The sequence below is a fragment of the Podarcis bocagei genome (assembly GCF_964188305.1).
Source record: "Podarcis bocagei genome assembly, chromosome: 4".
Classification (NCBI taxonomy): Eukaryota; Metazoa; Chordata; class Lepidosauria; order Squamata; family Lacertidae; genus Podarcis; species Podarcis bocagei.
This window is the reverse complement of record NC_138128.1, coordinates 23,397,854-23,410,283: the sequence shown is the minus strand read 5'-3', so window position 1 is coordinate 23,410,283 and position 12,430 is coordinate 23,397,854. Positions and strand designations below refer to the sequence as shown.

The window sequence follows — 12,430 nt, the reverse complement described above, 5'->3', positions numbered from 1 at the left end:
TCCTCCAGTCAGATAGGACCACGGCTGCTCAGAGCTCTTCGGCTGCCTTGGCGGTACCTTTGCGAGCCGGGTTGTGTTTCCAGCCGGGGAACTTGACGCGTCGGACCGTGCCGGGTAGAAAGTGGGCCTGGGGGGTGGGCAGGAATTTATTTCCCTTCCTTGTTTCCTAACGGACTTTTGGGGGCCGGGAGAAGGGGAATTGGTGTTTTGTCGACGAGGAAGAAGCTACTGCTTTGTTTTGGTGGGGAAGCTCCGCGAGGAGGCCCGTGACTTCCAGCTGACGAGCCTGAAGCGTCCTCGACTTCTCCGCCCTTCCAGAGGGTGTGAGGGGACCCCTCTGACCTGGAGCGGGTTTGGCCCAGGTGGGAGGCGGAGGAGGGAAGGCCGGGCCCCTGTTCCAGGCGGGGCGGAGCTGGAAGCCTCCCTTGAGCTGCCCTGCTGCCGCCGCCGCGGCGGGGGAAAGGCCCCCCCCCGGTCCCGAGGACGACGGCGCTGGACTACGTGTGCGACATGTCCCCCACCATCTCCTACAAAGACAGCAGCCGGCAGCGCCGGCCGGGCTCCTACCAGAACTCGGTGGATATGCTGAAGAGGGAGCTCCCGCCCCCGGACTTCTGCGGGGATGGCCGCGCCGAAGTGGGAGATGACCGAGAGGCGCTTCTCCAAGAGCCGAGCCTCACGCCGCTGGGGACACCCCGGGGCTACCGAGCGGAGCTGGGCAGCATCTTGCTGCTGCTCTTCCTCTACGTGCTGCAGGGCATCCCGCTGGGGCTCGCCGGCAGCATCCCGCTCATCTTGCAGAGCAAGAACGTGAGCTACACGGACCAGGCTTTCTTCAGCTTCGTCTTCTGGCCTTTCAGCTTGAAGCTGCTGTGGGCCCCCCTGGTGGATGCCGTGTACTTCAAGAACTTTGGCCGGCGCAAGTCGTGGCTTGTGCCCACTCAGTACACCTTGGGGCTTTTTATGATGTACCTTTCCAGGCAGGTGGACTCTTTGCTTGGGGAGGAGGATGGCAAAAGCCCAGATGTGGTGGCTCTTACAGTGACCTTCTTCTTGTTTGAGTTTCTGGCAGCCACTCAGGACATAGCTGTAGATGGCTGGGCATTGACTATGTTGTCTCGGGAGAATGTGGGCTATGCTTCCACTTGTAACTCTGTGGGACAGACAGCTGGCTACTTCTTGGGAAATGTCTTGTTCTTGGCTCTGGAATCAGCCTCCTTCTGCAACAAGTATTTGCGGTTTCAGCCTCAACCCAGAGGAATTGTAACGCTTTCAGGTATAAATTTTTGAAATGAATGTAATGATGCAGATCTATCCGAGAGCCCCTTTTATCTCTCCCCCACAGCTTCTATGTCCTCTTCAGGTTGACAGTTCTTCATGTGTAGTGTGGTAAGAAGTGGTGATGGATTAGTCTACCATGGAACATTTCATTTACGCCCCTCTTATAGAACTGCAAAAAGAATTACAGTACTTGTGTGGATTTGCTATTCCAGATTGCTATATCAGCTGCCCAACTTTGAAGGTTCACATTTCTTTAGGAACTGTCTGATCTTGATACACAATTTTGATAAAAAGCTGGTGAAAATGCAGTGTTATCTTACAAAAGTTTTGGCATTTGCTGGTTCATGCTAGATAGCAATTCTGCATTTACACATTTTGCCCAGATTACTTTGCTTGAAAATGGAGCTGCCATGTCATCTTAATTAATTAATAAGCTAAACTAAGCTAGTGGTCCTCATCCATGTTGCTAACATTAATAATAATGAGAGGTAACATACTTCAGATAACTATGGTGAAAAGACCCAAAGCAAAATGAACAATTATAGCAAGCACACCCAACTTCCAAGAGACTGCCATCTACTCACACTATAACAAACTGGCAGAGATCTACCCATTGGATTGACCAGAGTTGAGCTTTTTTTCCTGCTTTTCTTTGGGATGGGGGTGTCAGGAGCCTGCGATTGACAAGGGACGACCATGGGCATCCCGTGATTGACCAGTAGATCGTGATCAACCGGTTGGACAGGCCTGAGTTATAGTATAGGTTTACAACTAGAAGCAGAATTGGTAAAGACCTGTCAAATCTAGTTTTTTCAGAACTCTCTTCAAGAATGGGAAAGGAGACATTACTTTCACACATCTACTTTCCTACCCCCATAAGGTTCTGCATAAGGTTGAAATCACACAATTGAAATGTAAGGTGTAATCATATGGTATTATAAACAGTTTAGAAGCAATTGTAGTCACAGGAATAGGGTGGTTCCTGAAAATACACATCTCAATTGCCAGAGACCAGAGCAAAGAGGTGTGTCTTTAGCATATGTTGGACATTGTGTATGTTTCTGAAAAAATGTGATTAATACAATATATATAATATAATGAAGGTGCCAGATGTACTTCTGTGGGGAGGGAATTCCACAACCTAGGAACTACCACAAAGAATTCCCTCTCCCACAGCACCCTGCTTGAACTTTTGAGGGCAGTGGAACTACCAAGGAGGCCCCCTCTACTGATCTTGACAACAAGAGCGTCTGTATGGAAGTTATGGGTTACTGTTATATCAGATAGACACAACAAAGAGGCAACAGAGGTCCCAGTGATTTCAGACTGGCTACTTTTATATCTTGCTTTGTGCATGCATGTTTTAATTCATCACAATGCTTCCAGTTTGTTAAGTAGGGTTCTTGAGGTTGGGGATAAGAGTATTTGCTTAAATGAGTTCTTAAATTTCATTATTCTTAAGTTAATTTGCTTATTCACATTGTGGTCTCCAAATCCATTCAGGGATTAATCTGACATCTTTTCTTCTGGCAAAGATTAAGGCTGTACTATGTAGACTGCTTGCTTCTGTGGAGCCCCTTATTTATTTGGATGACCTAATAATCCAGCATAAATTACAAGTAATTGGTTTTGTGAAATCTATTTTTCTTATTGGATGGTATGTTAATTGTTTTATGAAGGTTGCAGCTAGTCTTAGTGTTGGTTTTAAATAGTATGTTATTAGCATCAAGTGTCTTCATAATGGAAAAGGTTTCATTTCCCCTTCAGATTTCCTATTTTACTGGGGTGCTGTTTTCTTAATCACTACCACCTTGGTCGCACTCTTGAAAAAAGAAGATAGGGAAAGACACCCATCAAAAGAAGAAACAAAAGGCATCATGGATACGTACAAGCTGCTCTTCTCAATAGTAAAAATGCCAGCAGTCCTTACATTTTGTGCCCTGATTTTAACAGCAAAAGTGAGTACATGATTTGTGATTATCATTTGGGAACGTGCCTCATTTTTATGCCACTCTTAGGAGCTACTATGCCAGAAAACATATTAATTGAGAAGAGAGCTACTATTGCTATTTATTTATTTATTTATTTATTTATTTATTTATTTGGTTTATATGCCACCCTTTAACCAAAGATCCCAGAGTGGTGTACAACATTAAGAACATTAATATATGGAGCATAATAATAAAAGCATAATACTGAACATAGTAATAGACAGCATAACAATAAAATAATTATAATAATAGTCAGTCCCCTCTGCCACATTTAACAAGCCATAGATTGTTTAATGGCCAAACACCCTGGTAAAGAGGAATGTTTTCACCTGGCATCTAAAGATATGTAATGCTGGCACCAGGTGAGCCTCTATGGGGAGAGTGTTTCACAGATGAGGGAACCATCACAGAAAAGACCCATTCTCATGTTGTAAGTCTCTGAACCTCTCAGGAGTGGGAACATAGAGAAGGACAAGCACAAGGCCTGGATCAGTTTATATGGGGAGAGGTGGTATTTAAGGAATTGTGGTCCTGAACCATGTAAGTTATGAGACACCGTATTTTTCGCTCTATAGGACACACTTTTTCCCCTTCAAAAATGAAGGGGAAATGTGTGTGCGTCCTATGGAGCAAAGAGGCCATAGCCCCGCGACCCTCTCCCGGCTGGAGAGGTGATGCGCGGCTATGGCAGGAGCCTCTCCGCTGCGCCTTTCCGCTGCTCCCTGACCTGCTCTTTGGGGCTGGTGGTGGGCTTCCCCCCGCCAGCCCCAAAGAGCAGGTCGAAAGGAACCTGAAGCCTGGAGAGCGAGAGGGGTCAGTGCACACCGACCCCTCTCGCTCTCCAGGCTTCCTGAACGCACCTTAAACGGCACCTTTTTTTAGAGCGGGAAAACAAGAGGGGGAAAGTTCTCCCCCTCTCTGTGCAGCGCCTCCTGCCGCTTCACAGAAGGGGTGCTGGGCAGAGAGGGGGAGATATTTTTTTCCTTGTTCTCCCCCCTCTAAAACAAAGTGCGTCCTATTGTCCGGTGCATCCTATGGTGCGAAAAATACCGTAGCATTGTAGCTGAGTTGATACAAAGCAATATGTGTGTCATCTCAGGTATGCACTTCTGTAGGAGCAATAGATTGGAATCCCTTTACAGACATTACTTTGTGTGCAGAGGGGGAAGCCAATGTGGTGTAATGGTTTAGAGTGTTGGACTAGGATCTGGGAGAATAGAGTTCAAATCCCCACTTGGCCATGAAGCCCACTGAGTGACCTTGTGGCAGTCACTGCCTCTCAGCCTAACCTACTTTACAGGGTTGATGTGGGAATAAATTGAGAAGGAATGAACTAGATTAAAATACATGTCAACCTTCTGCATCTCTGGATAAGCTTGTCTAAACAAAAATGCTTTCATCTAGTGTCAAAACCATTGATGTCAATAGGCAGAGAGTTCCAATGAAATGACAACAAGATTGCATTTCTCAGTGGTTGAAGTGTTTAAACTATTGGACTTTTCAGAATTGGCATTCCAGGGGATGGCAAGCTCCCACTTTTGTTTTCTTCCTGTCCCTAACAGAGAACATGACCCTTGTTAGCTCTGTAATGCTGACTGTGCTGTTACTTTTTTGTATTTTTCTACACCATTCTCTGGCATGGGAGGGGAAAGAGGGAGCCTCATGCTCAGTCTCCAGAGGGCTGCTCTTTCTTTGATTGAGAGCTCATTGAATGCAGTCAGTTGAGAGAGGAACAGAGCCGTTGTCATTGGCTCCCTGATGGCTGCAATTGAGCAGTCATATCTTAACCTAATCAGCAGGGATATAAAAGAGGATTATGACGATGGCCCCATAGTGTGCTGCAATGGATCCTAGAAGTCCTCAATTAACCATAATTTCCTCTTACGTCTGAATCAGAAAAAAACATGATTACTACAGTTTCAAGTTCTTTGTTCTGAACCTAGTCACCATAGCCCCTCCCCCCTTTCTGGTTCTGATTTAACTCTGGTTAATTGCTGGCATTGTGGCATATTGCAGCATGCCAGGGAGGGAATTGGTAGCACAGCAACAAAACTCACAGGCAGAAGGCTTGAGCATGTCTCAGCTTATTAAACTACAGCACGATCATTCAACTTTTCCTAGGGTTCTTTCTTTAAAACTTTTTGTAATTTGCAAGACTGCATAAACAATACGCAACCGAAGCCTCTCTGCCAGGGAGCTGGATTAAAAAAACAGTTGTTGAACGAGTTTGTTCTAAAAACAAACTCAGCTCCGGAGAGCCAACAGGATTGTTTCTCGGTGACTATCATAGCTGAAAGAGGGAGGTATTGGCATGCAAGGGGAAGCTCTGTTAAATATCCCGGAAGAAGGTATTACTAGACCATTGGAACCCTGGACAAGAGTCGTCCACACTGTAACATTTTGTTGCAGTTCCTACTTGTTTAACAAGTAGGATTGTTACTTGGGGTATATTTATAAAGCCATGATAGCACTGCAAGATTATTGATCCAATACAGTGGTACCTCAGGTTACAAACGCTTCAGGTTACAAACTCAGCTAACCCAGATTTTGCTCCAGATTGCGAAATTTGCCCCAGGATGAGAATGGAAATCGCACAGCGGCAGCAGGAGGCCCCATCAGCGAAAGCACGCCTCAGGTTAAGAATGGGTTGGGGTTAAGAACGGACCTACAGAATGAATTAAGTTTGTAACCCGAGGTACCACTGTAATTATTTTTGTATAGCCTCCCGTATTTGCCCTGATATGGTTATCAGCTGTGTTGCTTCCTGTCAAATGTTGGAATGATTCCGATTGTTCAAGAAGCTGCAATCTCAAATCAAGGTTTCATACCCTACTTTGATGGCCCACCACAAACCATGGTTTATAAACTGACACAGACTCAGGCAAAAAAGCAAACCATGGATTTTGCATAATGTCTAAATGTCCATGGATTTTGCATAATGTTCTATAAGCGGAGGGGCACAATTTAATTTGTCTAAGCTAGTGATTCCCAAACTGGTCCATGAACCACCTGTGGTCTGCAAGCTTCATTTAGGTTGTATGTGGCATGTAATACTGATTTTTAGCTGCATTTTGATTGTTTCTTTTTATTTCTTATATTTCATTCTATTTTATTACTATCTGCATTCAATAACTGAACAATGTAAGAGAAAAAGAAGCAATAAAAATACAATTAAAATCACACATCATCCAGTACAGTGCATTACAATTGCTGTAGTGAGCAGAAAAATCATTAAGTGGTCTGCAAGACACTCAACAGTTTTCAAGTGGTCCATGGGGAAAAAAATGTTTGGAACCACTAGACTAAGCCAAAGGTGGGGTTGAGAACCTATGGAATCATTGGGTGCCAACTCCCATAAACCTCAGTCAACATGACCAATGATCAGGGATGATTTGAGTTGTCTGGAGGACCACAGGTTCCCTTTCACGGTCTGCTTCTTAAATACTGATTGCTATTCTGGACCCAGTGTTGGGAGTTTGGATCTGGATTTAAGTTCCAGAAAGTCCAGGGATGGGTGACCATGAATAAGTTACTACATATCAGTACAGCAGGAAAACCTTGTTGTATGTGCGTAAGATTGTAAAAGGTTTTTATGTTGCAGATCGGATTCTCGGCAGCGGATGCAGTCACAGGCCTCAAACTGGTAGAAGAAGGAGTACCTAAAGAACACTTGGCTCTTCTTGCTGTTCCAATGGTTCCACTGCAGATCATATTGCCTCTGATTATCAGCAAATACACAGCAGGTCCACAGCCCCTGAACACATTTTACAAAGCTATGCCTTTTAGGTAAAAAGCCTCTTGATAGTTAAACCTGATAATACACAACTCTGTTAATGTGAAACTATAATTTTGTAACCATTAAAAGCAATGAGATGTGCATGTTGGGCTTTTACTTGGAAAGCTTTGCCGTGGTTATGTATAAAACCCTGGGCAGCTTGGAATCAGGATACCTAAATCAGTCTTTAGATACTCAATGAGTTACAGTGGTGCCTCGCAAGACGAAATTAATCCGTTCCACGAGTCTCTTCGTCTAGCGGTTTTTTCGTCTTGCGAAGCAACCCGATTAGCGCTATTAGCGGTTTAGCGGCTATTAAAGGCTTAGCGGCTATTAAAGGCTTAGCGGCTTAGTGGCTGAAAGTCTATTAGCGGGTTAGCGGCTTAGAAAAAGGGGGGGAGGGAAAAAATTGCAAGACTCGCAAGACTTTTTCGTTTTGCGAAGCAAGCCCATAGGGAAATTCGTCTTGCGAAGCGCATCGAAAAACGGAAAACCTTTTCGTCTAGCGGGTTTTCCGTCTTGCGAGGCATTCGTCTTGCGGGGCACCACTGTACTGTGCTCTGCAAGAGAAGGCATCCTGCAGATACCATCTTATAGGGAGGTCCACATTCTGTGTGATGCTGAAACTGAGCCTTAAGTGTTGTGCCACATGCCATTTGGAATGCCCTCCTGCTAAATATTAGATAGGTGCCACCTCTGTAGACATTTTGACACCTGCTGAAGACCTTCCTCTTTAAACAAGTCTTTTAAGTAGAGATATTTCCCATTCTGCATCTGTATAGGAATTGTTTTTAGATGTGTTTATTGTTTTATCTTTTGTGGCATTTGGGGGCCTTTCATTTTCATGAAGACCACAGAATGTGTCTCATGGATCACTCATTTCCTTCCAGCTTATATGGATGGGAAACAACGGGTTATGTAGGAGTAGCCAACATAGTATTCTCCATATGCTTTGGATTGGAACCCCTCCATCGCCCCTCATCATTGGCTGGCTGAGGCTGATGGGCCTTGGAGTGCCCATCTAGAGGGGACCATGTTGACTACCCCAAGGTTAGGCAGCTTAGTATCAAAGGGGCTGATTTCAGTCTTGCATGGCCTGCCTCTTTTTAACTAGAATTCCTGAAATCTACTTGCTAAGTTGCAGATCATGGTCAAGGGGGAGACATCTTAACCATGATTTGGTAAGCAAAACCTTGATTTAGCTGCTATCTGCTGATGTTAAAAGGCCCAGGGAGGAGCAAAGTGTGTGCAAGCCAGCACATTTGCACAGTTGCTTATTGTCATGTGCAAAGCAGACCTTGTTTAAGGTGCGTTACTGAATCAACCCAAGGTTCATCTAGATCAGCATTCTTCAAAATCTGCATCTGTTAGGTAGCCCACCAGAAACTGCCGTGTCTCAGGTCTACCCCTTGTCAAAAATTTTGGGTTGCCTTCCTAGCTCGTATTGGTTTAATGCAGACATGATGAGGGGTTTTGGGTATTCAAGGTGTTTCCCCATATCTTTTTCCTACAGGTTACTGTTTGGGTTGGAATTTGCTTTCTTGGTTTGGTGGACTCCCAAAATAAAATACGAAGGAGGATTTCCCATCTATTACTATATTATATTGCTTCTGAGTTATGCTTTGCATCAGGTAATAAGTTTCTGTATGTGTGTGTGTATTTGAGTAGTCTATGTAGATACAAGGCTTTGATATATATATATGAAGAATGTATTGAGCCTAGGCTTTGTTCCCACTTAAGGTATATTAAATTTCCTAAAACACATTTGTCTACTATCTACAAGTCTTTACTGTTAGTACTAGAGAAGGATGGACCAGTTTCTTTCTTTTCCATGTTAAATATAGTGGGGTAGGAGAGCTGAAAATAATGCCAGTATATTTCACATCTGTCAACCAATGTGCCCCTTTAGTTTCAGGTTTTACATGGGTAGATGAGTGTATAAAGCCAGGGACAGACATTTTCACGGCTCTCTGGCAGCTGTGGTGGCTCATTTACCAGAAGTAATGTGTTTAGCATTAACTCTGGAAGTGTAAACTGTATTCTGACCAAACCAAGCCTAGGAGTATACAGATTGCCAGATGTGATTTTTTCCCCAGCTCTTCCACCACACTATGTAAGTGTTTTCCTTACTGAAATCTTGTGTTGGAGGGTTATTTTGTTGCAAAACCACTGTTTTTGTTTCTTCCTACAAGATATGTAAAAGTGGGAATCTTTGGTCTTCCAAGACCCCAGCAGCTCTCTACAGCTAGCCCCTTTTGACTATATTTCATGTTAAAAGGCAGCTCCACAGTGTTCCATAAGACATTTCACTAAAATAGCCGTTGCTACTTGAAGCTGTTCTCTTGCGTAATTCTCTTTGTGTTCATCTGTCTTTCCCCCAGGTTACGCTGTACAGCATGTATGTTGCTATAATGGCTTTCAATGCCAAAGTTAGTGACCCACTCATAGGCGGAACATACATGACGCTACTTAACACAGTGTCGAATTTGGGTGGAAACTGGCCGGCAACAGTAGCTCTTTGGCTTGTGGATCCACTTACAGTGAAGGAGTGTGTCGGAGCTCCAGGACATAACTGCGGGACTGCAGCTGCTGCAGAAGTAAGTTTCTTACAAGAGACGCTTTCATTCCAGTACTAGTCTTGATGCACTGACACTAACTTTCTGCACTGATATTTCCTCCCCATTTAAAAAGCATCTTAGGAATAGCTTTTGCTCTTGCATATTATCAAGTGAGATAATTTGCACCTCCTGTGTTAGCTATGCAAGACCTTCACTTTATTCACCTTATGGGGTTTGAACAATGTGATTTTAGCCACATAGTAGTGTGATAGCAAAGTTGTAAGACTTTCCCAGAATGCTCGTATAAGATCATCTTGAAAGAATAATTGTTCCTTCAGCTTTGGCTACAACCCACATGCTTTGATTGTTTTGCTCCAGTAGACATCACTGATGGGGCATTATGAAGCTTAAGGCAGCTGCATTACTCCCTACAGAAGTATAGTCTTTTAATTTAAAGGGGGGGGGGCATCTGGGAAAAACGTCTTTTTTCCCTAGATGTCCACCCCTTCTTATTTTTTTAAAAATATTGTTTTTTGCCAAGCATGTAAAGCCAAATCTGCACAATTTAAATGTACACAAGTTGCGAGTTACCTGTAATAGAAAATTATTATTAATGGGTGGCAACTAAAGTTAGTCATACTCTGAGCAGACCCATTGGAATCAATGGACTTTGTAACATCCACTGATTTTAGTGAGGGTACCACTTAGTTAGATACCACCCAACATACTATATTTTTAAGGATAGAAGCAGTGTGTTCATCTAGAATGCTTCATCAATGCATTTTAACTTATTCTGTTAATACATATATCCGTATAACATCTTTTGACGCCCTTCTCCCATTCTCTCTTGCAGCTTTGTACAAAAGAAGGTGGATCTTGTATTATTACCTTGGATGGTTATTACGTGGAATCCCTAATATGCGTGGCTTTGGGATTTGTTTGGTGGTTGTTCCTCGGTCCCAAATTCAAAAAGCTGCAGAACGAGAGCGCATCTTCATGGAAATGCAGGAGAACCAGTTCATAGGAAAACACTGACAAAAGTTGTTATGGTTTTATCCCATAATGAGTACACAAAAGAATAAATACATCTGTGTAGGGGGGAAATGGCCATTTTACGCCAAATGACTTTCCAAAAAACCAAGCCAGGAAAGTAGTATATGGATCAGTTAAAAAAGCACACACACCAACAATATTTCCTTAAGTTAAAAATGAATAAATAATCATACCGGAAACAGCACTTTAAAACTACAGAGCTGTTGTGCTAAGTTGCAGCGTCTGCCTTTTGTCTTCTGATTGATTTCTTTAACATTATCTCTAAACAAAACTTTTATGAAACCATAACATTTTGATTTAAATGTAAACGTTGAATGTATATGGTAAAATAAGCTGTAGAGAGAACAATCAATCTGATACATTTTCCACAACCCCTTTTCATTGCTGACCATAACTACGCTTTATGGGAGAAAACAATGAGTATCAAAAGATTCTCTCAAATGTATTTTCCTGGCTTCTACAAGCTTTAAAGATTTATAAGAGGAATATTTTTATAATGGTGAAAATTTAGCTTTTTTCTTTTCTTTTAATGTGCACACTTGACTTCAAGGCACTTGATTTGCAGATAGAAGTGGTTTCTTCAGGACAGCATTTGTATGAGAGAAGCAGCTTACATTGACTAGGTATATTGACTAGTACTGAAGAACGGGCTTCCAAAAGATTAGGGGCACATATAAGGGCAGTGAATTCAGCTTGCTTGAAAAAGCAAATATGCTGTTTCTCAAGAATTGCTGTTTTTTCTTTTATGAGGCCCAAAGAGGACTAGGCAAAAGATGTGGTGCCTTTTGAAAAGAAATGGTGATGGATTGTCTGTGCTTTCATTGTTTTAGGACATTCATATCGTTCTAATGTAAGTCATTCAATCATTCCTGGCTGCTGCCTGGAATCTCCTACAACTGGTAACGCGGTTTTTGCAATTCTCATTATTAAGAGGGAATCTTCTCTTTGGTGCCTTAAGGATGTACAATACAATGTATATCACATAAGAAAGGGGCACTGTTATAGTATGTTGTTGGATGTATTTTGTACATCTCTCATGATATTAAAATACCTTCAAAAGGTGTGGCAGGCTAGTGTCATACTCTTGATGCTGTCTCAGTTTTACTGGTTATTTCAAGAGGTCAATTCTTTCTGAAATGGATATTAATTCTTGATTCCAAGTGAATCTGTGATTTACGGTGTACTGTTTTTCTTTTAAAGCTCTTTTCTGAGTGTAAATAAATGTTAAGCCTATTTGAGAAGGAAGTTTACACAGCTCTTAAGCACACTTACTTGGGAGTAAATGCCACTGAAATTAGTGGGACCTACTTCCAGGGAAACAGAGTTAGGATCATAGGGTTGGGAGAGATTTTAAAATCAACAGAGAGAAAAACATTCTTAATCTGCCCTTGATCTATATTCCTCTCCTTCTGAAGAGCAATGTATAACCGAAATTGCCAACACCTTAAGATCCCAGTACTCAGATTTATAGCTGTTTAAGTGGTTTGTGGATTTCAGGGATCCTTCTGCAACCTTAAAACTATATTTATAGCCAGCTGTTTGTTTTTACAATAATAGGGAGAACTCCTGGACTGCTCCCAATCGGATTTTAAGATTGCAGCCTATCAATGATATTCATAAACTAGTTAAATCAGCAATACTCTGATTGAATTCATGGACCTAAACTAGATAACATCCAGTTTAAACATATTTAACTAGTGACTTTGGCAGGAAATTGGGTTACACATTGCTTCCCTGTGGCCACTTGTTTAATATGTTCTGCAGGTCGGCAG

General features: G+C 42.6%; 1 protein-coding gene across 1 annotated transcript; it reads left to right on the top strand.

The window, feature by feature from the left end:
• SLC33A1 (solute carrier family 33 member 1) lies at positions 1 to 11,192 on the top strand. The gene is made up of 6 exons (XM_081190340.1): positions 1 to 1,276; positions 3,049 to 3,239; positions 6,874 to 7,058; positions 8,561 to 8,678; positions 9,429 to 9,644; positions 10,459 to 11,192. The coding sequence occupies exons 1-6, from the start codon at positions 511 to 513 to the stop codon at positions 10,627 to 10,629; spliced, it is 1,647 nt and encodes a 548-aa protein (XP_081046466.1). The 5' UTR covers positions 1 to 510; the 3' UTR covers positions 10,630 to 11,192.
• Positions 11,193 to 12,430: the final 1,238 nt, after the last annotated feature.

What these genes read in the sequence shown, in the direction of transcription:
- SLC33A1 (XM_081190340.1), top strand. Translation starts at nt 511, where the DNA reads ATGTCCCCCACCATCTCCTACAAAGACAGCAGCCGGCAGCGCCGGCCG. An exon ending in AGGAATTGTAACGCTTTCAG is followed by an intron (nt 1,277 to 3,048) that starts GTATAAATTTTT and finishes TTTCCCCTTCAG; the next exon opens with ATTTCCTATTTTACTGGGGT. An exon ending in TGAGTTATGCTTTGCATCAG is followed by an intron (nt 8,679 to 9,428) that starts GTAATAAGTTTC and finishes TCTTTCCCCCAG; the next exon opens with GTTACGCTGTACAGCATGTA.